The 27,916-nt window shown below is 52.9% G+C and overlaps 1 protein-coding gene across 2 annotated transcripts in view; it reads left to right on the top strand.

The window, feature by feature from the left end:
* OPCML (opioid binding protein/cell adhesion molecule like) overlaps positions 1-27,916 on the top strand; it is an 864,383-nt gene that overhangs the window by 428,614 nt on the left and 407,853 nt on the right. For both annotated transcript variants that reach the window (XM_074356895.1, XM_074356894.1), the window contains exon 2: positions 8,159-8,243. In XM_074356895.1, coding sequence (XP_074212996.1) covers positions 8,159-8,243 — 85 coding nt within the window. The remainder of the gene's footprint in view (positions 1-8,158; positions 8,244-27,916) is intronic.

The raw sequence follows: 27,916 nt of genomic DNA, 5'->3' as shown, positions 1-27,916 counted from the left end.
TCATCCTTCATTCCTCTCCCTGTGCTCCTCTTGCTGAACAACTTCCTCAGGACACAGGGCTTCAGCTCCACCTGCACACAGATGATGCCAAAATCCACAGCTCTCACCATTGTGACTTTTTCAGACTCAGAACATAAATAAATGCCAACAGAAAGCTCTCCTTGGATGCTTCACTGGCTCCTTCCCTTCAACATTCATCATTTATCCCCCTCCACTCAGTATCGACTCTTCTCGCCACTGCTCTGTGATTGGCCATAACATCCACTCAGTTGTCAACACTGGAAACCCAGCGGCAGCCTAAATCGCTCTCAGTCTTTCAAAGCGCACTTAGGAGTCACTTCCTGGGAACAGCTTTCCAAGAACCCTGATTTAGACGGCCCGCCTCTGAGAAGTTGCCTCACCCTTGCATGTTTTACTCTGTCTTACCACACGGTACGACAGTATCTGGTTCACTCGCCCTCCTGTACTGCAAGCTCCTTGTGGGCAGGTAACATAGCCTGTTCGTTGTACCCCCCCGGCCCTGTGAAGTGCCTAATGGTCAGTGAGCCTTAGTCAGGAAAATACAAGATGATGGAATGAATTAGTCAGCAAAATGAATATGCAATGTATTTTTTAAAGTTTGGCAAATGAGGGAAGATTGCAAATAACCAACATATAATATAAAATGCAAGTTCTAGGTCCTAAGACCACTGAGGGAGGGCAGATTCATTCACCAGGAAGGGGAGAGAGGGCAGGGGCAGCATCAGAACTCCTGCCCGCAGGGCACGTGCTGTGTGCCGAGCCCTCTGGTGGGGATCTCAACGCGGCGTGTTCGGTTCTTCAAAAGAAGAAAATGCATAGTGTTAGCCATCTAACGAAGGAGGGAATGTGGGCTCAGAGAAGTCCGGCCCGCTGCCCACAGTGCAGCTCCTGGGCGGCAGGTCCAGATTCACAGCTGGGCAGTCTGGTCTCTGACCAGCCTTCTCTCTTTGACACCCTGGCTCTCGTGTGGGGTTTACTACTTCCTACCTGCGACAGAGGAAGCTGCGACGAGACGTGGGGGGGGGGTGGTGAGACGGTAATAGTCCTACTGAGCATTTAAAAAACACGTTTTATGGCTTAAAGGTCTCAATATAGCGTGTTTTGTTATTTGATTTATAGAACTATATGAGGTGTGACCATAAAGTAATGAGGCTGATTTTACTGTGTGGCCTGTGGAAATTGGTCTCTTTACAGGCGTCCCCAGCCTTCTGAGGAGATGTGCAATGCAGGTGATGCCTTGCGACGCTCCATCATTGAGGGGTTTGAGGGCCGGGGGGGATGAGAGTGGGAAGGCGTGTCCCCGGCGGGGCTGGAGCTTTTCCCTCTGCTGCCAGCTTCGCTGACTTTCCGAGACCTCGGAGCGTGTCCGTCAGTTCTCTCGTGCAGCGGGCGTTTGCTGGTGTTTCCTCCGTGCCAGGCTCCAGGCCATGCCCAGGAATCAGGGGTGAGCAGGGGGACCCTGCGATTCTAACAGGGAAGCCAGGCACAGGCACACCCGTGGCCGAGACACCGCGAAGGGGAGAGGGAGGCCTGGGGGCGGGTCCACGCCAGCCAGAGTCCAGAGCCACGAGGAGGTCGCCCCGTCCGTCTTGGAGAACACCTCCTCTGCGTCTTCTCACGGTGCGCGCCTTGGGTGCCTTGTGATTTTCTGTTGCTATTGTTTCACTTGTTTTGGTCTGGTTGGTCGATGTCAGCGATCTTGGCCCAGGGGAGAGAGGAGGAGTTGCGCGTGCACGGGTAGCTGCCTCCATGCCCGGCGCTGCAAAAGGCGGGAGCATCTTAACTCTCCCAGCAGCCCTGCGGAGAGGTTCTTGTTCACCCTGCTTAGATGAGGAGGTACGGATTCAGAGAGGCTGGTGATGTGCCCAAGGTCACAGAGCCTACAGGAGGCAGAGCTGGATTTTCATTCCTGCCCACTGTTGGGTCCTCTCCCTGGCCCGAGCAAATGGGGCCCAACAGAGAGGGTGTGAGGTGGCCGATGGTGGCTCTGGCCTCAGGCCACCAGTGGACAAGGAAAACCCTCGAACATATATTTGCCTCGAAAGTCCTCATCTCAAGAAAAACATTCTGTGTAGGGACGGATGTGAACTAGGCTTACTGTGGTGATCGTTTTGCGACATGTACAGATAGCAGATCACTATGCTGCACACCTGAACCTAATAGCCTTCTGTGTCTGTACCACCACAGTGACAATAAGACACACGCATTCGCCTCAGTTGCAAAAAGGCAAAGAGAAACGAGGCTCCCAGTCCTACCCGGCGCCGCTCGCGTGGGCGGCTGCTCGCTGGGGCCGCTGTGGGTTTTACTGTGAACGGAACTTGTGTCTCATCCGAAGTGTTACCTTCTGGTGTGTTCCCACTTCCTGGAACTCCCTTGAACCTGAAAACTGAAGGCCTTTCGTTCAGTTAGTTTTGAGTTCCTACCTCACTGTTCACTAGCCAGTGTCTCTGGGTGACTGTATGTACCTCTGTGTCCCAGGGGCCCGAGACAGCCGGCGTCTTCCGGCCAAGCCACAGTGCCCCCTCGGTCGTCCCGGCCCCCTGGGCCCCCCAACTGTGGTGGGTTTCTGTGACGTGAACGCACACCACGCGCAGGCGTCTCCTCTGCTTCTCCCTGGTGCGCACCCAGAGCAGCTGGGCAGTCTTCTCTCAGATAAACACAAGCTGTAAGTTGTCCTTATTTATGAATAACACACAGTCTGAAATTGCTTTTACAACTGGATAAAATTTCATTTGATGAATTCAGATATTTCTGTTGGATCCCAGCACCAGGCTCATCTAGGCAGCCCCTCTGTGGCAAAATGAAACCATATTGATACCACTTGGATCCTTAGGTGACTTCTAAAAGCGGGTCTTTAAAGCTAGAGAGATACCCTCTCACCTTCTCACATCTCACACACACACTCACACACACATTCTGGACAGCTTGGGAGCTTCCCTGCCCTGCTCTGCAGCGTTCACCTGCCCGCAGAGCCACTTCAGAGAAAAACCCGTGGTGGGGCGGGGCATTGGGTCTCTATCTGTAGGTATAAGACCTGACATCTGCTGGGTGCCCGCTGAGTGCCCGCTGAGTGCCCGGCGGGATGCTGGCTGCTTTACGCGTGGTATTTCGTTCATCACCCACAAATACTGTGCACATTCCTGAGCATCATGGCCTCTGTGTACAGATGGGGCAGCTGAGGGTGATCAAAGTTAAGGGTTTTGTGTGAAGTTGCTCAGAAGTAAGTTGTAGAGGTGGGATTCAGGTGGACTTCAGCATCCTAGTTCTGGCCTGACCCACTTCACAGCAACACGAGGGCTTGTGGCTGGCCTAGGTCATAGCTGGCAGGCTACAGGAGACACAAGACTTCAGCCTGGGTCCCCTGACTTCATCAAGGGTGAATGAGTAGCATTTTCTTAAAAGCACACAGACATAATTCACCCCCAAACCATCCTAGAATCTACTCTCAAAAGCTGAGACGTGACCGAGCAGGGGAAATATGTTACGAGACAAACTGGAAAGTGGTGGCGCCGCTAAACTCGGAAACAGCTTAGGGTCTAAAGTTTGACGTGAAGGGGTTTATTCCTACTTTACAAACAAAGGTGGTGGGGGTGGGGCTCTGGATCTGGAGTGAGGTTCCGGGGATAACAGCCCCCCACCACACACAGCAGGACGAGAAAGAATGTTACCACCTCTTTTCCTGCCACAGCGAGTTTGAAAGCAGGTTTTAGTTGAGACGCCGGTGCTGTGCGCAGTCCTCTGCGGTAGCTCAGCCTCCTTCCTCCCGTGACCGACCCCAGCCTCTCCATCCAGCTGTTTCACTCACTCCTTCGACCCCTCTAAACCCACTCCTCTGGGCTCATTCCCATGACAGGGCACCGTGTCACCCCACACTCCGCGCCTTTCTTTTTCTCAGTCCCTACACCCGAACTCAGGAAGCCGTAACCACTGCCCTTCCCTTTCCTTGTCTCTCCGTCACCGTGGTCACCCCATCCCTTCCTCCCTCTGCCACCCCTGACGCCCTCCCTGCTTCCACTCTGTGCCCTGGCAGCCCCTTCTCTTCATGACAAGGTGATATTTTAAAACTCATCAGGCATGTCACCTCCCTGCTCTGAGTTTTCTGACGTTGTTGCGTTGCCCCGGCTCCAACTTGAATCCTCTATTACAAATCGCCCTAAACATCAAGGCGTGGGTGGACCCGAGTGGAAGCTTTTTACATGGTCTCCCTTGTATCATCTCACGTGTCGCAAACTGTTCTCACAGAAAAATGGGGCTTTGCGTTTTAATCATAATTTATGATCACTAAGAGCTTCTCATGTGCAAGTCCTTTGACAATTATCTCACTAATCGTCACCCTGCATTAATCATGTTTTGGGTTTTTAAAATTCTGTGTTTACGATGCTTTGACATCTTGGCAGCCTGCTGACTCTGGAGAGACTGTCCCTCCCAGGGCTCGCTAATTTCTAGAGACAGCAAACAACTTGCTTCAAGCCTGCTGTCCACGTGCAGACTGACCAAGTAGGAGTCCACATCCTTAGCCACTTCCTTCACCCAGCTGTCACCCCACGCCAGTATTTCCCCAGCCCCGAGTCACCCCGGGACCAGGTACTGGACAACTAGAGCCCACCTCCCGAGTCCAGAAACCACCACAAAGTCCCTGGACCTCAGTTGAGTTTCTCCTTGTTCTTTCTGCTTCCTGGCTTACCCTGGTGCCTCCCCGAGTGGCCCTGCTCTGCTCCATCCTCATTTAATGTCTTCATCTGTGTCATCATATATCCAAGAGGGGTTTAACTGGGGGTGTCCCTAGCATGGTACCCGGCCAAGCATTTCACAGAAATCTCCCGATACAAACTACTTTAGTCCCAGCCCCATCGCAAACCTCACCCCCTTCCCTCTTTCCCATTTCAATCTGGTTTGTCCTTCTAGTCTATACATGGAGATGCTGGTCCCTAGCAATGCCTTGCAGATGAATGAAATCTGCCCCACAAAACTAGAGCCTGGCATGAATTAACACCAAAATCAGACTTCTGCAGTTACTTTTCTGAGTCACTAGCCCATGGATTCACTCACAGATGTTGAATTAGGAAGCAAACCTCCAGAAGAGAAACATGGGGGCCCCATTCTCAGGACTCCAGATACTTATAGTTGGGGGAGCCAGCCCTGCAAAAAAAAAAAAAAACAAAAACGTTTATTCTCTCCTCACGGGCAGGATTTGTTACACAATGCCTCACTTCAGTCTGTGCCACTTCCTTTCTTGTCTCTCTGGTTCTTTTCCCACCTGGAATCTTGTGTCCTTTCATCTTTCTTTCTTCCCCCATAGCTCTTCCCATCTTGAGGAGCCCTTCATGGGCTGGTTTAACCTTTGGCAGCTGGCCACCTGCACCTCCTGAGAAGCACTGGGACCAGCAGGTGAATGAGTCGGCCGTGCTGTCTGTGCGCCCAGCATCCCAGTGGCGTTTGCTGCGTGATTCATCGAGCAGCTTGACCCAACCCCACTGCTCCCACCCCCGCGGTTCAAGAGGTGAACTCTGTAACTGGCAAAAGTCATAAGCTGAGGCTCACCTTCGCAGCTTCGCACAGGTTAAAGCACCACACTGCCTCTCCTGGCCATTGACAGGAGACCAAAGCCTCTCCAGGTTTAGAGGGTCACATACAACATGCACCCAGAAAACCCAGGAACGCACGGGGCTTCTGGAACGATGTGCGCCATTGCAGCTGGTGGGTGGCTCCAAAGTGAGTTGTTCGGCTGCTATCTGAGGCCTGGCCTCTCCCCTCAGCATCGTCGCCCCTCCCAGCCTCGCAGCCCAGAGCTCACATTCCTGCTTTATTACTGCCTGCTTTCGGGCAAGGAGCTTCTGTGCGCTTCCACTCTGTCACAAAGGGTAGAACGTGGTGTAACTCGTAACTAGTGACAAGCGTGCTTTCTTCCTGAAGTATGACGTTCTAATTTGAAGCTTTAGACCTAGGATGTACCTGGTTACTTTTTTCACAAGGGGCAGGGGCTAGGCAGTAATCATGTATATTACTGTGTTTATCACGGCAGAGTACGTTGCAGTGTGGGGTTTGTGTCCAGCACTTCCTCACCAAGAGCACGGAGCTCGCTTTGTGCCCTTCAGCAATGAACACCACCAGTGATACGGGTCTAAAGCTGATTTGTGAATTACCTTTCATTGGGACAAGTGTTCAGAGCCCAGGCTGATGTAACAAAAGGGCTTAAGAATGACTACAGTAAAGCAAATGCACAGAGCAACCAATAATGAGGATATAGCGGGGAGGAGCCACACAGCTGGGGTGGCCTTTGCCAGGGGAGCAGAGAGACAGCCTCCCGACAGGCCCAAGGAAAGCCTGAGCTTTTAAATTCTTAACCAAAAGAAAGGAATCTGCGCTCCAAACAAACTGATGGGCTGGGCTCTGTGAGCGCCTTGTCCCCGGGTCCCCTCGCCATACCCTGATGGTGCCACTTCAGGCTGAGACCATAAAGCCACAGATGGATTTTACGAAAATCGGTCCTAGCACTTTTTAAGGATCTCTGCTTGTTCTTCCCAGCTCATGAGTTTCACAGTAAAATACCTGGGTAGTAAGTAGGACCTAGGACCAGGATGATTTGCACATTTGCATGGTAAGACCAAGTTCCGATTTGCCAGTTTGAGGGAGAGCGAGCGAGGCCGCGCAAACCAAGGGCCAGGAGTATTTCCAAGGTGGGTCGCCCGAGCAGAAAGCGTGCTCCACATTTTCGAGAAGGCCCAGGAGAGCTCTGCCCTGGGATGGGACTGTAGCTTGGCCCAGCTGGAGAAGGGCGGCGGAGTCGGGGCGCCGACACCGAGTCAGCCTCCGGGAGTGGGAAGCGCAGCCGAGCTCAGCAGGGCGGGGTTTGGCAACTTCTCCCTCGGCGTCCGGGGAGGGAAGGTGCGAGCCGGTCTTCAGTTCGCTGTCTTCCCCAACTCCCTCTGCCGTCCTTCCCTGCCGCCCGCATGCAGAGAAGCCACCGAGAGGGGCGCAGCATCCTCGGGCAGGCGCGCTGCCTGGGGGAGAGAGCAGCCGGGGAGGTGCGGGGCTCGGCGCGTGCGGCTCCCGGCGCGAGTGGGCGGCGCGGCGGGGGTTAAGGTGGGCGCTCGCGCCCCGCGCCCCGCGCCCGCCGCCCGCCGGGATGCGCGCAGCCCGCCCGCTCGCTCGGCGCCGGCACCGCGGAGAGTGGCGGTCAGTGATGGAGCCGCTGCCATGACAACCCCGGCGGTCGGGGCCCGCGCGCGTCGGGGCTGCTCCCGGGAGGCCGGCGGCGCGGAAGCCGGGGGCGGCCGCTGAGCGTGGCGTCCGCGCGTCCCCGCGCCCCGTGCCGCGTCCCCGGAGAGGCGGGCGCGCCGTCCGCCCGCTCCCCGTGCGCCCCGAGCCTGCGCCGCCGGCGCTCCGCGGGCCAGGCTGGCCGCCAGTCGCCGCCCCGGCTGCGGCGAGGACGCCACGGCTCCGCACCGGAGGATCCCCGGGCTCGGCGGGCTGCGGGTCCCCGCGGTGGAACTTTTTACCGCCTTCGCGTTCCAGATTGGAGACTCGGGCTGGTTTCTAAATACATCTGTACATATGTGTCAGCTAATAAAACACTTCCTTCTCTCCTTGAAGCGGCAGCTTTCTATGACATCTCCTTGGTGCCAGAGACACTTGCCTGGCTTCTTTCGGTTATAAACTTTTGATGCCAGACCTCGGCAGGACGTGCCCAGCTGAATGTTACAGTGGCATCTCGAAGAGAGGCAGAGAAAGAGCAGTCTGTGACCTTCACCCCGGCACCTTCCTCCTTCCTCTCCCTTCCTGGCGGCCTCCCGCCTCCCCAGGGGAGCGTCAAGAAAGCTCTTTTTGGATGCAGGAGGGGGCATCTGGCGCTGCGGGGCTGGAAAGCTGAGGCAGGATTTGAGCAGGAATCGTTAGACTCGGAGCGCCTGGACTGCTTCTCCGGGCCCCTCTCTGCTGCGGGCTCGCTCCAGCCCTCCCCTCCCTCCCCGCGCCGCTGCCCAGCCCCGCCGGTGTGCGGGGCGGGGACGAGCCCCGAGCCGCTGCCGGAGTTCCGGGAAGTTGCGGCTGTCGAGGATGGGGGTCTGTGGGTACCTGTTCCTGCCCTGGAAGTGCCTCGTGGTCGTGTCTCTCAGGCTGCTGTTCCTTGTACCCACAGGAGTGCCCGTGCGCAGCGGAGATGCCACCTTCCCCAAAGCTATGGACAACGTGACGGTCCGGCAGGGGGAGAGCGCCACCCTCAGGTAGGGAGCCGTACTTCGGCGGGGGCCTGAGCCCCTCGGATGTGGTTGCGTGGGGAGGGGCGCGCGCGCGAGACCCGAAGGCTTGCGTGGGGGGCTGGAGCCCGCGAAGGGCCTCCGGAGGCCCCAGAAGTGCCCGCTTGGCGTTCTGCAGCAGCTGCCACCCATTGTCCTGGGCAGCTTCGTCATTTCTGTGGTCCCAGATCTAAGAGCGGACCCTGAGGTCCATCCCTGGGACTCATCTAGCTGTGAGGCTGTGATGTGTCTAGACTCGTTTTGCCTCCGCACGGGGATGAGAGCAGGGGAGCCCGGCACTGAAACGCTGGGGGCTTAGGCTGCGGTCGCTGGTGCCTTGGTGGCTCTCCCCGTCAGTCAGTCGGGAGCCTATGTGATGGGGGGGGGGGTGTCCTCCCGGGGGGCCGGCCCGCCTCTGCCAGAGACAGGCCTGAAATTTCCGGCTCCGGAATCGCCGGCGCTGGGCCATGGCCCTTTATGAGTCTGGTTAAGAGACAGCCATCCGTGCCAACCCCGCGTGGCGCTCCTGGGGCCCCCGTTATAAATCACGAGGGCAGTTTCATCTTTGCGGGCTCGGGCGGTGGAGACGAAACACGCGGCTTTTGTGCCACGGCAACACTCCTGTGTGAGAAACACAGCGGGAAGGCTTTCTGGTTCACCTCAGTGAGTTACAGGGAATCGCGTACATGCTCCAGGCAGAGGGGTGGCGATTCTTGGAATATGAACCTTTGGGGACCCGGCCTGCTGCAGGAGAGATTTTAATAAAAATGCAGCCACCACTTTCCACCAGCTCAGCAGATATCATCTTTTATCCTTTTAATGAGGCAGTTCTGGTCCTCGGAGACAGATTCGGAGACGTCCCAGCTTAACTCTGCTCACAGTGTACACAGGGTGAATGCATTTGCCCTGTCCGTGACTTTGATGGTTACGGTGGAAATAAAACATCGTGCCCCAGATTCTGCAGCCAAGAAGCCTGGCTTCTCCCAGGAGCGCGTGAGGATGGGGCTCCCGTCCTGTTCTCCCCGTGGCTCTGCTGCTTGAACGCTCCCCACCTAGACCAGCCTGTCCCTGAGGAAGGGGAGTGGGGCTTCTTGGGGCCCCGCTCCTCCTTCCTAAGCCCGGGTGTTAAGGTTGATTCTTGCCTCAGCTGAATCTCCCTTCGAGCCAGAGGAGGAGTCCTAGCACCTTGTCTGCTGGTGTGGGGGGCCCTGGGAGGGGAGGGGGAAAAAGAGATGGGGACAGACTCCCTTCCCTGGCAGCAGGAGGGAAGCTCTCCCGGCCACATGCTTGGCCTGCCCAGCCCAGAGGGAGTGTGACGGGCCTACTTCCTTGCCTCAGAGGAGCCCCGGGGGTCTGTGCCCTGAGAGGCACACGTGCAGTGGACCAGTCTGCTCAGAGAGGCGCAGCCCCGGGGCCACGGCGCACGCTGACGAGGAAATGTTGGGGAGTGCCGGGAGGTAGGTGTGCAGGGACGCTGGCGCTGCCCGCACCTGTCTTCAGAGGGGCGGAGGGGCCCAGCATGGAATAGGGCCTCAGTGATGATCTTTCCAACATCCCCTGTCCATTCCTTGCCCCCTGAAAGTTACACCGGAAACTCGGTAACTGGAGCTTTCTGCTTTCTGGGGTGCAGTCAGACGATTCCACCAGCAGAGGGCCAGCTTTGCTCTGCCTTTTTTTTTTTTTTTTTTTTTTTTTTTTTTTTTTTTATTAGCTGCTGGCCTGTTTTCATGATCTTCAATTCTAATGTTTAGCAGCTGGGCTTCGTAATGGGAATGCGAATAAAAAAGGGAAAAGCTGAATAGTTGCTTTTTGTGCTTTGTGGAGAGGAAAAAAAAAACGTCGCATGTTCGACTATGTTATCTGTTACCTGATGGCACGCTTCATTTTTTAAATAGAAAGCCCTTCTTGTGTTGGTTTTGCCTCTCCGCTCCTGGGTAATTTGCCCTTAAGTGGAGACATGCAGTGCCTCATCCACATCTTAGTCCTTCTCTGCCCTCCTCCCTTTACCACTCGCGTTCTTCTCTTTTGTTCCACTTCCCTTTGTTTTTATCAGGTGCCTCTGTTTTATGTGCTTCTGTCTGTTTTTCATTCTCTCCCTCCTTTTAAAATTTTTTTGCCTTCATTACTTAACTCTCATTTCCCCCTGATTTTTCTTTCTAAGGTTCTGACTCCATTACTATCACATTGTTTTTTGAAATGACATGAGTCGCTCCTGCAGATTCCTGGGGTCGCAATGTCCCCTTCCTTCATCCAGACCCCTTTGGGTCAGCAGGCCTGGCTCGGTGAGGACCAGGTTTGTCAGGACTCAGAGGGGAGTCCCTGGACATCTGAGCCTCCACCCTAGATAGATGTATCATTTGTGTCATTATTGGCTTTTGAAAAATTGTGACCCTTAACTGTAGTCACTCCTAGTCTCCCAGAAGGCGTGTCACTGGGAATCCGGTGTTTGGGAATTTAGTGTTCAGAATGCATCAGATGTCCAGAATGCACTGAAAAACTGGAGCGGCCCCCAGGAGCATCAGCCACGGAAAGTCCTCTCAAACGTGGCTTTCCTGGATCAGCATACCCCAAGCCTGTGTCTGAATCTTGAAGGAAGTCGCGTAGGAGGCCAGAAACCTGCTGGCAGAAGCGAAGGAGCTGAGGAAGCTGGGTCTTCCTTGGAAACTTCCAGTGAGAACGTGCCCGGCTCGGAGAAGGATGGTCTCCTTCCTTGAGGCATGTCTTGTTGTGATGGGTCTTTGATGCTCTGAGGACTTTAGGGAAGATGTCCCTGAAGTTTTGAACGTGGATGAAACTCATTTTATATAAGTGAGGCAGTGTTATCTTCCTCACAACTACTTCACAGGGCTACTTGAAGAGTGAAAATAATTATGTGAATATTGAGTTATTTTGCCTTCTTGAGAGAGAGATGATATGGAATGAGAGATGAAGGTGGTATTCACTGTGTCTGAATTATGGCTTCTATGAATCTGATTTGAATTCATTATTACAAATGGGCCCTCTTGGCCAGAATCATTTCATTACAATTATCTGCTGTTGGGTTAAAAATATTCTGTGCCTTTCCATTAGATTAGATATGACAAGTGTCTAGAAGTCCTGCATCTGAATCATCGCCCACGTCAGGAAAGGCGCCCAGGACGCTCAGTGTGGTCCGCTGGTGCTATTAGGCGGTTTCAGTTACACGGTGATCACCAGACGTGCCTCCGTCCTCGGCCCCCGTCTTCCCTGAATTCGCTGTCCTTCTTCAGTGTGCCCGCACGATCGATCCGTGTTCGCGAACGTTCTGGGCGGGCGGGGCGCGGTGCAAGAGGATGGAGGTAGGAGTTCTTACTGTAACTGTTCCATAAATGGGAAAAGCTCCCACCAACATACTGGGTGGGTTTTTTTTTCCTTTTATTTTATTTTTTTTGTACAGCAGGATAATCAGTTTTGCTGATCCAGGCTTGCTGATCTGGGATTATGCTTAAAAACTCTCTTCTAAAATACCATTGCATTTTCATTTGGAGCTCGGAGCTAATCCGTTTGGAACCACGTATTGGAGTGTCAGCTACTGCCAAGGAATAATTCCAGCCGCGAGACTTCGCCAAGGCCGCCTGGGCAGCCGGCTCCCAGGGCGGCGCTCTGCCGTCTGCCTGGGTGCTTCTGCGTTTTGCATTCACCACTGTTAGCTTTTCTTTTTGTGTGAATTACAGAGTTCTAAACAGCCAGCAGGTCATGCAGAACAAGTCCAGAGCATGCATCTGTCAGCGGTTAGGTGGCCCAGACTGTGTAAGGACTTGGACCAGGCAAAGACTTTGCTCTTGGTCTGGGAAGACGAGGACACAGCCTGAGCCAAGCGCAAGTCCACACGGGCCCCTCCAGCTGCGGGGCCCACCTGAGCCGCTAGGAGGTTACCTGAGATGCTTTTGAAAATTCCGCAGCCAGGATCCCAGGCCGAGGAAGGCGAGCGGTCTGGAGCTGGGTGTGGGCGTGGGCGTTTTAAGGTCTCTCCCAGGACTTCTGGTGGGGAGACCGAGAACCCCTGGCCTAGAGCCCTGTCTTGTCCCACCCCCTGAGCAAGGCTGGTGTCCGGCGGTCCGGCCCACACCACACGGCCCCTGCGTGCGTGCTGCGCCTTACCACTCACGGCCTCTCAGCGCCTGGGACAGAGGGCCGGGCTCAGGGGCCTGAGCCCGCCTGGGTTCATGCCTTAATCTGCCACCCGCTTACTGCATGATTGCCCACACTTCGGTTCGTGTGTGTGCACCTGGGAGCAGCGATGCCCGGCCTGTGCGCCCGGGGAGATGAAATAGATGGCATTATTCTGTTGACTGTGAAGCAGCACAGACGTGCAGGTTGTCCCGCTGCTGAGGAGGACTCCCAGCAGCTGCCTGGACTCTCAGCTCTTCGCAGCTTCGCTCCTCCTGCCCACCCCACGGCCCACCGCACACACAGGGCTGTGGAGTGGTTAGTCCTTTCCCACTTCCGCCCAGCGCCCTGCTTTCCGCTTGTGGTCAGGAATCCCCTTCACCTGAGTTCCAGGAACGCTCGCTGCGGGTCTCGGTGTGAGAGACACACGTGTGGGCTTGTTGCGGGTGTGGCTGTGGTCACACTGTGAGTTCCCGGAGTTTCTCAGCCGTGTCTTGTGTTCTGCGTTCAGGCAGCATCCTCGACACTAAGGATTCAGACAGTAAGTCTTGGCCGAATGCTTTTTCATCCGTCTTAAAGGGGCTCAGCTCCTTATAATGGAGTGTTACCTCTGCAGCGACGGGGTGCTCACGTCTAAAGGGTTTCTGTTCTCTTCAAAAGGCGGCGCTGGGACCTTCAGGAGGGCAGGTGGTCAGAGATCGTGGAGGTCTGAGGGACTTTTTTTCTGCTTAAATCACTTGCCAGAGAGGACAGTGGAACCCACTAGCGGTCCCAGTCTGATCGGAACTCTGCAGACTTCCCCATCTCTGCGGGAAGATGAGGGGCAGGACGGCGGAGCCGAGGGCCTGTCCCTGCGGCAGTGGAGCGATGTACTTGGAAGGGCGGCTGTCTCTGCGGAGACCTGCCTGGCTCCAGACGGAGGAGCCGCCCAGAGCAAGGAGGGGGTGGGGAAGGCAGCCGGCTCCGCGGTGACCCTGCCTGGGAAGTGGGCGTGTGCCGGGTTGGGGCCAGGTCCAGCAGGCTGGCAGAGAAAGGCTGGCTAGCCTGACACTCTCCCAGGTCCCCGATAGGTGTGGGCGTGTCTTCCCGGCACACACGCCAAGGCTGGGGGTGGGAGGAAGAGTTTAAAGCGTTCAGGACACAAGCTCTGTGACTGTCTGAGCCACTCTAGACAGTTGCTCTACACCAAAGAGCCCTCATCTAAGTTCTTTTGCTCATTTTGGCCCTCGGGTCCAATTTAGTTCCTTTGTCCTAAGAAGAGACGTGCCCTTGGCCTGGTTACTCTGCGCCCTGCCTGGCTGGCTCTGGGGGCTGGGGCAGCGTGCGTCACAGATCTGATGGGCCCAGCGGTGACGAGCAACCGGCGGGAGGAGCCACCTGCGTCCCCTCTGACCTTCCCAAGGGAGGACACTTGACATCCCTTATTAATGGAAATGTCCTTACAGTCATGAGTTGAGAGGAGTGAACTGTGGTCCGAGGCATGTTTAGGGCTGGCAGGAATGTGCCCTGCCTGCTGAGTTAGGAGCCGCGCGGTAGCCTTCCCTGATCGGTCTTGTTTCTCTAACCTGAGCGGGACGGCACCAGAGCACTTCAGGTCCGTTCGCTTGTTTATTATTTTCCCTGCAGGAAGATGCTTTTGTGCTTTCGCCGAGGTCAGGTCTAGTTGAATTGGAGGGGTGGTCGGCGTGGAGGGAGCAGGGCACGGAGAGAGGTGGCTTTCTAAGTCCCCTCCCGCCTGCAGCCATGACACCTGCCTGGAACTTCTTGTACCTGGTGCATAATGTTTAAGATGGGAAAATTGGAGCTGTGATGTTTCTGCCGCTCAGCACTGTGCTGCCTTGATGGGTGTCGTCTCCGTGGTAGAGAAGGTCAGAGAAGGTTGGAGCCTGGTGTCACCCCTCCAGGGTCACGCCACAGACTGCCATAAAATTCCCAAGGGGGCGGAGGTTAAAACAAAAACTCTGTTGTCTGTGATCAGATGTGCGTCAAATGCCAGGCCAGCTCCTTATGGTTTCTTGTAATTTTCAGAATATTTTTATTCTGCTGGGGAGAATAAAAGTGGAAGACATTTTCCACTCCCCTTCTAGGGCCTTCTGCCTGGACCAAAAATCAAACTGATGTGACGCAGATTAACGGGAGAAAATCAAACGTTTAATAACGTGGACCCGTGGGAGAGACTCGGGAGAACCGAGCAACTCGCCAGAAAGGCCCAAACCTTCCCCCTGAAGGCCATCTTCAGCCGAAGACAAAAGGGGGTGTTGGGGGCAGAGGTCTGGGACTTCAAAGGGGAGAGAGGTGACTCGCCTGGAGGAGAACAGGCACACTCTGGGAAACAGGTGTTCGCTGGGCCAGGCGGGGACCGTGGGCCGCGGCGCGGACCCTGATCCCAGGGTTTCCCGCACCGCACCTGGCCCGTCCTCACCGCGGGCGTCTCTGCTGATGCTCTACGCCTGATACGGCCCGCTGCCTGACCTCTCGGCCAGCCAGCAGGAAGGCCCGTGCTGCTTCCTGCGTCCTTCGGGCTTTGTTAGTTCTCAGCTTGAAATAATCCACGTGCCAGAGGCATGTTGGGGTGGCCCGTTCTGTGCCCCTCCGACCCCCAGTGAGCAGGCGAGGAGTCTGAGGTTTAGAAGGTTAGCTTTGCCTTTGGTCGCACGGTTACTGTGCGTCAGAGTCTGCGTTTGCTCCTGGAGCGCCCTGTTTCTTCCTCTGAGTTTTACAGAACCTACCCCGCCCGCACAGAGAACAGAGCCGGTTTCCACGTGCTGCGGGAAAAACAAACACCCCCTCTCTGTTCCTCGCACCCGTATTTGACCAAAGGTCGGGGAAGTCCGCGTTCGGGGGGGCCGCGCGTCTGCTGCCTGCCCCCAGCTGGCCCCCTTGTTTTCTGCTGCTTGACACCCCTCACCTGCAGGTGAGCAGGCGCTGCTCTGTGCTCTGGGCTGGAAATAATGCAGGGGCGGGCCTGGCAGGAAGGGGCGCACAGGACGGTCCCCGCACTGCGAGCGCTGCCGAAGGTTGTGGGCGCTCTTAGCATTGACCCCATCCCACACGTGTGCCCTCCGGGTGCGGACCTCCCGCGGCGTGGGCAGCATCCCCAAGGACCCCGCGAGCGAGACAGAGCAACGGGTGGTTTGATGGCAAGAACACCAACACCAGAGCAGCCCTCCGAGAACTGGGGGGGAGCATGTGATCTGTGTGGAAGGATGGGAAGATGAGGAGTTGACTTTTTTAAAAATCCTAAAATCCAAGTCATCTCTATACTCATTTTAGCGTAAACCATCAGGGCCGGGGGAGCGGTGCGCACAGACCCCCCGCTCCTCTGGTGGTGGCTGTGCAGGAAGCATGTGGCCCCTCTTGGCCTCCTCCGTCCTGGAGATGGTGCGTTTTGCTTAAATCAAGGAGACGCTGAGAAGGACTCGACCTGGCTTCTGTAGGAGCGCCAATCAGTACGATGTATAAAACTTAGCTTTGAATAGTAAACGTTTTCAGCGGGTCTGAAGATTTATGGTATCTCGATTAACCAAGTTTCCATTGCATAACAGGAGCACAGAGTGTTTTAAGTGGTGGTTAAGTTTTCTGGCTCGCCCACAGAAGGTAATTTAACTCATAATTACCCAAAGTGCTGCAGACCAGCAATGAAGAATAACAGAAAGCAAAGTCGTTGTAGAGAAGTAATTATGCAAAAGAGAAAGAAAAGAGAAGGCGATAGTTTTCTATTTATGGTGAAATGCCCATGCTGAAGAAATGTAGGCATAATTACAGGAAGATAATATGGAAAACATTTTCCCAAAGACATTTCTGCATGGTTTCAAAAGTTTTGCAGTTGGCATTATTGTTTCCACTGTGCCAAATTTAATTTGAAGACGCATAGCTCTCCCTTGATTTGATTGAAGTGTGCATGTGCTGTTTGCTAACGACCAGGGAAATAGTCATAAATATTAATAAAGCAGGGAAGTTGGAGCAAGGAAAGACAGAGATGGAAGGAAGAGAGAAGGAGGAAGACTTCCCCGAGGCGTCAGTGAAGAGCTGAAGGAAGACAGAGGGTCGGAGCCAAAGTTTCACGCACACAAGGGAGGAGAAAGTAGCCAAGGCTGAACTCCCGGGAGTCGAAGGCAGTGGAAGGAGGAGGGGAGGAGGTGGCAGTGCCCCACCTGCCAGGCTCTGGCGGGTGACGTCCCCACCCCCGACGGTCCAGACCATAGGACCACACCCGCACAGGTGCGCCGTGCCCTCCATCCTCAGTCAAGACCCGAGCGGTGTGGGGCTCAGGTCCTCACTAGCTGCTGGAACGTGGCTCTTTCTGACCCCCAGCCCTGCAGCTGGAGTCCCCTAATTGTCACTGAGCCCTGGCCCCTGTCCTGCACCTCTGTGTCGGACCTGCCCTGGGCCCCACGTGACCAGAGCTCCTGTCTTGTTCTGCAAGAGCCTCTTCTAGACAGTAGCTCCACCCTTGACCCCACGCCTCTCAGCCTCCGGGTTCATGGACTGTCCAGTGCTCACCATTTACCTGCCCGCCCGGATGACCCTTTAAGAGCACCTCACGTGCCAGCAAGGTTGTGCGGTCTCGGCCGAGTCGCACGGGACCCTCTGCAGCTAAACCACTGAGCCTCGGTCATTCTCAGGCGTGTGGAAGCCGTGTCAGACATTGTCCACCTTGACCGGGACTGATGGCAGTTGATGCCTTCAGGACGTGGGTTTCTCGCTTGCTGTGGGAACGCCCACGATGGATAAGGGGGGAGCCAGCATTCACAAGGGGTGAGTCGGCGGGTGTTTTACTGGAGTGGCCGCGCCCACGGTGACACACAGGGCCGCAGGGCATCTGCGGAGAGGAGGCATGATGGGCGTCATGTCTGTACTGCCCTGTGCTTTCTGCGCCGTCTTGAAAACACCCCTCTTCCCTCTGTGGTTCTCCTTGCCTGCTGTTAAACGCCTCTCTCCATCTTTGTGTCCCAGGGTCCGGTGCAGCACCCAGCACATGGTAGGGGCTCCAGGTTTGTAGAAATGATGGGTGTGTGTCCTTTGTCCCCGTGTCTCTGTCTGTCCCCCCAGCCCCCTCACACACACACCCCCCGACTTTTTCTAATGAAGGTATTTTCTCACCTGTTCGGAAGCATCTGGGAAGTCACTGACATTGCAACCAGAGACTGGCGTTTGAGTCCTGGCTGAGATAATGATCTCTCCCGAGACAGCTGGTATTTAGCTTGTCCCGTCTCCTCCTGCTGATTGTAATTGCAGCATTCGCGATTTCACACTATTCTTAAAGCCGCAGTCAGGAGGTTCTGAGTGGTCACAAGGGAGGTGCGCCAGCCTCCTCACTTTTTATTAAGGTTACAAAATAGAGGATGGCATATTCTGGAAGTGTATCTGCAAACTCTTGGAGTTGGAAAAGAGTCCGTGTGTCGTCGGCTAAAACTGCAGGGGGCTTCTCAGGGTGCGGGCAGGTACGGACGCACCGCCTTGGCCGTCTGAGATGTAGCGGCTTCTGCGACGAGCCTCACTGCGAGGGCCTTGAATGCGCCTCCGGAGCGCGCGCCGTGCTGTTCCATGCTGTTCCGTGTGGTGGGAACAGTTCATAGGATCTTCCTGGAATCAGGATATGCCTACATTTACAGCTGGCTGGTCAGCGGGGGCTTCCTGAAATGCAGTGTGATAACCCCTACCGGGAGGTTAAGAACACACACCCCACAGTCCGAAGACCCTGTTCAGGTCCCAGCTCTGGTTCTCACCGGCTGACTGTGGTCAGACAAGTGACCATGTTTCTCTCAGCTTCAGTTAAAAAACAGGGGTTGGGGGAGCTACGTGTCCACTTCACGGGGATGTTAGGGAGGAAAACATGGCATCTCAAGTTTGTAAGAGCTTAGACTAAATCCGACACGTGGCAAGGTCACACAGCCGCACTGATGTTTTAAGAAATATAAGTTACGACTTCCCAATTGAACCAAGCAGCTTTTTCTGACTGCTCTGTGCCCAGCCCTCCTCTGAGCAGTGTGGAAATTAGACAGTTGAATGAGTCCCAGGCTGTCCTCGTTAAGCACTCACATCTAGTGACTATGCGGGCAGGATAAAGAACCTGTGGATCCGGAGCGGGGAGAACGGAGGGAGAGAGGAGGGAAAAGCGGGGCGGGGGTTCACATAAAATGCGCCGTATTCACAGAGATGAACTGGGCACGCGTGTTCGCCCTTAGAGTAAAAGGCACAGGATGTTTTTAATCACCCACAAAGAGTTCTCCTGTGTCCTCTCTTTTATTCCGGTCAAGTGTGCAGAGCATGAAATTTACCGTTTTAACCGCTTTTAAGCATACAGCTCTGTGGCATCAAATACAGTCACGCCACCTGCGACAGCTGTCCCTCTGCAGAACCTTTTGCACCTTTCTACACTGGACCTCTGTCCCCCTTAAACGCTGTCGCCCTGTCCCCCTCCCGCGGCCCCTGGCAGCCACCTGCTGCCTGCTGTCTGTGACTGTGACTGCTCGAGGGGCCTCGCACCAGTGGGGTCACAGGCTGTTTGTCCTTTTGCTGCCCATTTCCCTGAGCGGAGTGTCTTCAGGGCTCCTCAGTGTTGTAGCACTTCCAGGATGTCCTTCCTTCAGGATGAGTCATATTCCCTTGTATGTTTATACCGCCTTTTATTTATCCACCCATTGGTTGGTGGACCCTTGGGTTGCTGCTGTGAACAGTGAATGCTGCCGTGAACGTGGGTGTGCAAATGTCCACTCCAGTCCCTGCTTTCAATTCTTTGGTTCCCAGAAGTAGATCCTACGGGAATTCTGTGCAGTGCTGGGAAACCCCCGCACCTGCTCCGCAGCGGCTGCAGCATTTTACGTTCCCCCCAGCAGTGCGTAAGGGTTCCGGTGTCTCCACATCCTTGCCAACACTTGCTATTTTCAATTTTTTTTTTTGATAATGGCCATTGTAATGGATGTGAAGTGTTATCTCACTGTGGTTTTGATTTGTATTTCGCTAGTGATTAGTGCCGTTGATGGGTTTGTTGTCCGTTTATGTATCTTCTTTAGAGAAATGTCTACTCAGCTGATTGCCCGTTTTTAATCGGGTTGTTAGTCTTTGTTGTTGAGTTACAAGAATCCTTTATACATCCTGAGCATTAATCTTTCATTAGACACGGTTGGCACATGGCTTCGTCCGTCTGTGGACTGCCTTTCCACTCCGCCCACAATGTCTCTTGAGGTACAAACATTCTTAATTTTGAGGCAGTCCATTTTACCGTTTTCTTTTGGTGTCCTAGCGGAGAAATCACGGCTAAACTCAGTGTCAGGAAATGTTTCCTCTGTTTTCTTTGAAGAGTTTTGTCGTTTTGGCTCTTATGTTTGGTTCCTTGATCCATTTTGAGTTCGTTTCTGTAAATGGAAGAGGAAGTGTCCAGCTCAGTTTGTTGCCTGTGGAGACAGTTTTCCCAGCACCAATTGTTGAAAAGTGTATCTTTTCCTCGCTGAGTTTCACACCCTTGTTGAAATTCATTTGAACATACATTCACAGTTTATTTCTAGGATCTCTCTTTTTTGCTGTTGGTCTCTGCCTGCCTGCACGTGAGCACCACACGGTTTTGGCCCCTGCAGCATCGTGGTAGGTTTTGGAGTCAGGAAGGGTGAGACCTTTACCTTTGTTGTTTTTCAAGATTGTGTTGTCTGTTTGGGATTCCCTGAGATTATTACATATGAATTTTGGATTCATTTTTCTACTTCTGCAAAAAAAAAAAATCACTGGAGTGTTGATAAGGATTGCACTGAAGATGTAGACGGCTTAAAGTAGTATTGAGTAATATCCTAACAACATTAAGTGTTTCAACGCATAAACGTGGGATGCTTTTCCATTAATCATTGTCTTTAATTTCTTTCAGAAACATTTTGTCGTTTTCAGTGTATGAGTCTTTCACCTCCTTGGTTAATTTTATTCCTGGTATTTTTAATGTTATTACTAATTGAATTGTTTCTTAATTTCCTTTTCGGCTTGTTCATTGTTCATGCACAGAAGCAGAACTGATTTTTATGTGTTGATTTTGTTCTCTAATTTTGCTGAATTCATTCATTAGTTCTAACAGATGTCTTGTGGAATCATTAGGGTTTCTTGCACGTGAGATTGTGTCCTGTGCAAATGGAGTTAATGTGACTTCTTTCTTTCCAGTTTGGTTTCCTGTTAGATATTTTTCTTGCCTTATGGCCCAGCCTAGGACTTCTAGTACTGTACGAATAGAAGTGGTGAGAACAGATGTCCTTGCTTTGCTCCTCGTATTAGAAGGAAGTCTAGTTCTTTATCATTGAGTACGATGTTGGATATGCATATTTCATGTACAGCCTTTATACTATCGATGCAGTTTCCTACTATTTCTAGTTTGTTGATTTTTATCACAAAAAGCTGTTGAATTTTGTCAAATGTTTTTTCTCCATTAATGAAATGATTTTTTTAAAACTTCATCGTGCTAATCCGGTGTATTCGTTGACTGATTTTATGTGTTCAACCATCCTTGCATTCCAGTAATACATTTTACTTGTTTCTGGTATATAATCTTTTAATATTCTGTTGAATTCAGTTTGCTAATACAGTTGACCCTCAAACATCACAGGTTTGAGCTGCATAAATCCACTCACACATGGATCTTTTTCAATAGTAAATACTCCTGTACAACAGGATTGGTGGTTGGTTAAATCTGCAGGTGTGAAACTGCAGATAACCAAACCTTGTATGCAGAGGGTTGGCTGTAAATTATATGCAGATTTTCAGCTACAAAGAGGGTCAGCACCCCTAACTCCCACGTTGTTCAAGGGTCAACTGCATGTTCTTAAGGGTTGTTGCATCAATGGTTGTAAGGGACGCTGGTCTGTAATTCCCTTTTCTTGTAGGGTCTTTTTCTGCCTTTGGTGTTAGGATAATGTTGGCCTCATAGAATAGGTTCAGAAGCGTCCCCTCCTCTTCAGCTTTTTGAGAGAGGGTGAGGATGACTGTTCTTAGTTGCTTGAGTGCTCGGTGTGATTCATCAGTGAGGCCGCTGGTCTTGGGCTTTTGTTTGTTGGGAGATTTCTGATTTCTGATTAAGTCTCCTTACTAGTTATATGTGTGTCCAGATTTTCTGTTTCTTTATGACTTGGTTTTAACAGGCTGTGTTTTTCTAGGAACTATCCGCTTTGTTTAAATTGTCTACTTTGTTAGCATGCTATGGTTCAATGTTCTCTCTTACAGTCTCTTCCATTTCTGTAGTGTCCCTCTTCTCATTTTTAAAAACATTTTATTTGAATCTTATTTCCTTCTTTTCTTAGTAAATCTAGCTAAAGGTTTGTTAATTTTATTAATTTACTCAAAGAACTAATTCTTGGTTTTGTTGATTCTTTTTTTCTCTTTTCATTTTCATCGATCTCTGCTCTAATCCTTATTATTTCCCTCCTTCTGTTAATTTTGTGCTTAGTTTGGGTAGCAGTCCAGGCACAGCTGTCTCCAAATGGCACTGCCCTGCAGATGGGTAGAGCGAGGGAGAGTAAAAACACCGCGACATTTCGTGTCATTCTAAATGATGCTTTTTTTTTTTGATTGGGCATGTGCTCGGGTTCTGTAATCTTTGACTGATTTCCAGAGCCCCTGTAAAGTTGTTTTTTCAGTTTCTAGTTGTTTGTTTCAGGTTTCTATGGGTAAACAGAGGCCTTGAGCTTCCTGGGCTGCCATCCTGCTGACTTTTCTGCTTTGCCCTTTTGAAGCCAATCTTCCAGCTCGAGGCAGACATCAGTCTCCTTTCTGATACCAGAGGTTAATTTTGTTTGTTCTGTAATTTCATACAAATGGGATAACACTGTAGTATACAGTGCTCCTTTATATCTGACCTTTTTCCTTCAGGATAATGGGTTTGAGACACATGCATGTCATTCATGTAGGTCACCCCCTGTAACTGCCCAGTAGTATTCCTTTTCATGGCTGTACCACGACTTCTCTTCCCATTTACTTGCTGATGGATATTAAGATTGTTTCTAGTTTGGACTCTTATGAATTAAGGTACAAATAATATTTGAGTATAAGTCTTTATAAGGAAATGTATTTTCATTTTTCTCAGGAAATGCCTAGAAATAGAACTATTGAGTCATATGATATGTGTAGATTTAACTTTAATAAAACAGCCAGACCATTTTCCAATGTTATTACACCAATTTTCATCCCCACCAGTAATGTCTTAGGGCTCCAGCTGCTTCAAAGTCCCAACTTTTGGCATTATAGCTCTTTTTAGTTTAGTTTTTTTTAATTTTTAGCCATTTTATTGAGTAAATGAAGTAGTGTGCCACTTGTAAAACTTAACTTTGCATTTCTGTGGGGGTTAATGACATTCAGCATCTTGTCATGTGCTTTTCACATTGGCCAGTCATATATCCTCCCATAGACCATGGGTGATTGATGTATTTATCCATCCATTCATCCAACAAGTGTTATTGAGCACTATATGCCGTGTACTACTTTCCAGGGAGTCATGTAGAAGCAGGGTTGCAGTGGTGAGCAAAAGAGACCAAACCTCTGACATCATAGAGCTTACATTCTGGGGCAGACAGACAAATACTAAACATGATAAGCTCACTGAAATAGGATATAATGGTATGCAGAGATGTGTGCTCTGAAGAGTAATGAAGGAAGGAAAACTGAACCAAGACAGACAGGAGGCTCCGTTTCTCCTTCCTGTGGCAGGAACTACTTGTGTGATGAAGTGGCATTTGAGCAGAAAAGTGGCCAGAGTGCAGGGGTGATGTGGGCATGTGCCTGGGGGAGGAGTTCCAGGGGAAAGGAACGAGGAGGGCATGTGCTTGACGTGTTCCAAGAACGTTCGGCAGGGGCTGCGGCAGCGTGAGCGGGAGCATGGCGGTGAGGACAACAGAGAGTCGTGGGCTGAGACTCAGGTTGCCGGTCCAGCATATAAGGAGCCTGGAAGTCATCAGTCCCATCCTCACCAGAGAAAAGCTGAACCCACTGACATCAACAATGCTTCTTAGATCCGTCAGAGAACTGAGACCGCAGGACAAACCACCAACCTGAAAACTGAAGGCAGGTGAATACAAGATCACAGTTTATTCTGAGCAGAAACCGAGGCTATTGTCAGACTCCACGAGCAACATTTAAGGGGAAACTGATTGCTCAAGGCTGAGTGTGGCCTGGCTTGGGAAATTGCTCCAGACGGCCGCGCCTTGGGGCGGGTCCCACGGGTCCCACCCGGGGTCCCACCCTTGTGAGTTTGACCTTCGGGGGCCACAGCAGGTTCTCGGGGTGAAAACATGAGAACTGACGGGAGGAGGTCATCATGCTGGGATGCGCCAGAGCACCCTGCTCTCCTTCACAGGAGCCTGCCCTCAGAGAACTTGTTTCGCCAGCATCAAACTGCAGTGGGTTTGCTGGAGCCTGAACCCCTGGGGGAAGTGACCCACCCAGCTCCAGCCTCCTTCAGCCAAAAGGCACGAAACACAGTTTGAAGAGAATGAGAGAGCATGAGAGCCAGACTCAGATGTGGCAGGGATGTTGGAAGTGTCAGGCCAGAAATTCAAAATAACTATGATTAATATGCTAAGGGCTTTAATGGATAAGATGGATGACATGCCAGAACAGATGAGTAATACAAGCACAGAAATGGAACTTCAAAGAGAAAATTTTTTAAAAAAAGAAATGCTACAAAAATTGTTACAGAAATAAAGACTGCCTCCTTGGATGGTCTCCTTGGGCTGGACACGGCTGAGGAGAGAATCAGCGAGCTCCTCTTCCTGCCTGAAAGGCAAAGAGAAAAAGCTGGGGGAAGAAGAACAGAATAGTCAAGAACTATGGGAATGTTATAAAAGGCATCATGCACATGTAGGGGGAACACCAGAAGGAAAAGAGAGAAAGTAACAGAAAAAATACTGAAACAATGACCAGATTTCTCAAGATTAACATCAGGCCCCAAGCCACAGACCCGGGAGGTTCAGAGCCCCCCGAGAAGGACGTGCGCCGAAACAGCCACACCCAGGCCCGGGCAGTCAAGTGAGGAAACCCGAAGGCAGAGAGTCTAGAAGGAAGCCAGGGGAGGTGGTGGGGAGACACTGCTTGCAGAGGAGCAACAGTAAGAATCATATCAGACGCCTCTTCAAGTGCCGTGCAAGCCGGAGGAGAGCGGGGTGCAACACTCACTCCACCCCCCGCATTTACAGCTGTAATCAAATCATTTGTTCATTATTGCTCACTCGCGCTCTCTCTCTCTGTCTGTCTGTCTCTCTCTCTCAGACACACACACATGCACACACTTTTTTTTTCTTCAAGTGGATGTTAGTTTCCTGAGAGCAGGAATAGAATTTCAATTTAATTGTCCCAAGTGTCTCGTCTGGCACTGTACAAACAGAGCACGCTAATAAATTCTTCTTGACAAGAGGCAGGTAGATTGCATCTGTCTCTCTGTCCTCATCTCCTTTCTGAGTGTGGGTGCAATCCGACATTTGTGTATTTGTGATCAGAACGGAAGTGGCAAGAATAATGAACACAAGCAACTTTTATTTGTGTAATGATTTGCAGTTTGCTCTTTCTGCTCCAGAGAAGTTCTTTTCCAGCCTCTGCTCACATGGCAGGCCTGACTCGTTGTTCAGCGCCCGGCCTCGGATGTTACTTCCTCTGTCAGTCTTCCCTGGTTTTCCTTAGTCCCTTTTGTCTTCATGGTTTCCAAGCTTCGCAAACCCGGCTCTGCATCACAGTGACCCTGGAGGACTTTTTAGGATACAGATCCCTGTGTCGGCCACAGACATACGGAAGTAAGAACGCTGAGACACATACTCAGGAATCTGATTCTCCTGCAATCAAAACTAGTTCTGTGCAGCAGCCTTTGGAAATGCTGCATCTGGTCTCCGTAGTGCTTCCCGCAGAGCAGGCAGAGGGAGTAACCTGGTCTCCCCTGACTCTCTCATCACTTGGGTATCACCAACCGTCACGTAATCTGTGAAGTTCTCCAGTAGAGCTCACATGGGTCTCCATTCACAGGACTTAAGGGTCAAGAAGGCAGTGAAAATGTCATCTCTGGTGTTCCTTGTTTTGAGTAAAACATAATTTTTTGCCTTAGGTTTTTTTCCCTTTTTTGTTAAGATTTATAAAAGCCCAGTTAAACTATTTAAACAAAAAAGTAGGCTTTGTTATAAGCACAGTGGAACCCAGGAGGAGCACAGAACTTTGACTTCTGAAAGGAGGGAAGCCACTCTGTCATCTGCCTCTTTCCATGCGGCCACATGGTCTTTTATTCCAAAAGTTGGAACCTTTCCACCATGTCTGCTTTCTTTGTCTCTTTACCAGTCAGCTTCCTCCATTTCCATGGGGCAAACGATGGCCATCCTGCGTCTTCTCAGCTCGCTGGTTCTCAGCTCAAGCTAGCTCCCACTGATTGTTCCCCATTTCCAAATTTCCAGGAGATAAATCGGAGTGTCTCAGCTGGGGCTGAGTGTCTCTCCCTCATCCAGTCAAGCCACGGTTGGGGTCAGGGTAAACGTTTCAGATACGCTGCTTTTAGTTCCCAGTAACAGCACAGCAGGGGAAGCGTGTAAACAGTGGTATTACTTACGGTCTCACTTAACGAGGATGCTGGAGGCAGGCACTTTCACGATTGGTTTCCATCAGCTGAAGTGCTGAGGTCATCACCTGTTACGGCTTCGACAAGGCTGCAGCCGCTCCAGACATCACATTCTCATACAGCAAAGTCTAACGTAGCCATTAAGGACGCTCTTTAAAGCATTTCCCAGAAGCTCTCTCCTCGCAGGTTTCCCTGTGGGGTCGCTGGCCAGGATCACAGGACACGCCTAGTCCCTGGATGGAGGAGTGGGCTTAGGAAGTGGGCTTCTGGCTGTTTTAGCCCCTCTAGTGAGAGGCAGGCTCTGTCCCCAAGGTCCGGGCGGGCAGTTGCTGCTGGGCTGGCAGGCAGTTATGTACGCGGTGCCCGTGGCACAGACGCGGCTCCCTGCGGTGGGGGGAGTGGCGGTGGAAGCGGCGTGCGCGGAGTTCCCAGAGCATGGCCGGTGTGGCCGCGGTGGGCCCCCCGGGGGCTTGCTATGGGACTTAATTCGCTTGGGTTAAGGGACAACCCGGCAGCGTGCGTCTGGCTGCTCGCCGGGCCAGGCCAGCCTGCTGGGAAGGCAAGCACTGGGGGGCTCACTCTGCGTGGTGGCGCATGTCTGAACCCGTCCGCACCTGGAGGGCAAAAGCCAGGAGGGACCGAGGATGAGGGCCAGCGAGGGCGGGGGGGGGGGGGGGGGAGGCTTCCGCAGCCCCTAGCGCTGGAGTCAGGAAAGGAACCGGCCTCGGGGGAAGGAGGTGGCGGAGGAAAAACCTTGATGGAGGGAGAGAGCCAAGTCCCGCGGGAAGAAAGCCTCGGGGAGGACGACGCGCCCGTGCGGCGCTTCTGGGGCTGCAGGGTCAGAGCGCAGCTTCGTGAGTCGAGCGGGGGGACGAGGCCGGCCGGCGGGCGCCGAGGGGAGGCAGGTGCGGGCGGGAGGCGCGGGCTCGGCGAGGCCGGCCGCGTGCGCGCCGCTCCCCAGGCGCCCCGCTCCCGAGGTCGGTTATTTATTTGTTTTGTGAGGGCACCCAACAAAGTCTAACCCGGATAAATCCAGTTACCCGCGTTTTGCCTTCAGGGAGCGCGGAAGATTAATGGTGGTCTTTTGGCAGCGGCGTAAAAATAAATAGGTGGTCGTAAGAGGGAGGCTCGTAAAAGGAGCGGGCATCCCAGACCGCTGGCTCGCGGGGGCCCCTCTCGCCGGGGGCCCTCTCGCCGGGGGTTCCTCTCGCGGGGGTCCCGGCTCGCGGGGGGCCCGGCGCCTGCAGTGCTGGGAACCTGCGGGCAGCTCCTCCTTCGGGGGGAGTGGGATGGGTCCGAGAGACCCCCTCCTGCGCCCCCAGCAGTCCCGGAACCACGCGCTGAGCCCGAGCACAGACCCCACCCGTCCACGCCGCCCGCCCGTGTTCACGCTCTGCCTCCATCTCCCGCCAACAATGGGAACCGACCAAGGGTTCCCCAGGAGCTGCCTCCCTCTCTCCCTCCCTCCCTCCCCCCGAGGGTCTTCACGCCGCCCTGGGCAGTGCGCTGACAGTTGTCATTTCCCAGCCTGAGCTGGGGGGCAGGGCCTGAACCCCCTTCTCCCGACATCTCCTTCCGCCGTCGTGCGCTCTTCCCTGTTCGGCTGGTGGGGAACCATTTTTGGAAACATTAACTCAGGGACAGCAGCGCACCTGGGGCACGTGCCGCACACCTGCTGGCGGCCTGGTTGCCCTTGACGGACGGGCCCAGGGGGTCCTGCAGAAGGAGGGGGAGGGGGGCGCTGCCCGATGGCTCCGTCTCCTTCTGTGTGTGCGGTTTTGTCTGGTTAAGTTTCATTGTCTGAAACCCCCCAGCGTCTTCCCGGAATAGATTTTGGCTCATGAAATATTTCTTCCAAAATGGCTTGCTTGATATTCACACATTTGGCTTTTTTTTAAATGTAATTATTTTTATTGAGGTATAATTCACATACCATAAAATTCACCCTTTAAATTGTACAATTCAGAGTTTTAGTATA

Source organism: Camelus bactrianus, chromosome 33 (assembly GCF_048773025.1).
Source record: "Camelus bactrianus isolate YW-2024 breed Bactrian camel chromosome 33, ASM4877302v1, whole genome shotgun sequence".
In the NCBI taxonomy this organism is placed as follows: Eukaryota; Metazoa; Chordata; class Mammalia; order Artiodactyla; family Camelidae; genus Camelus; species Camelus bactrianus.
This window is presented reverse-complemented; position numbering and strand designations above follow the sequence as displayed.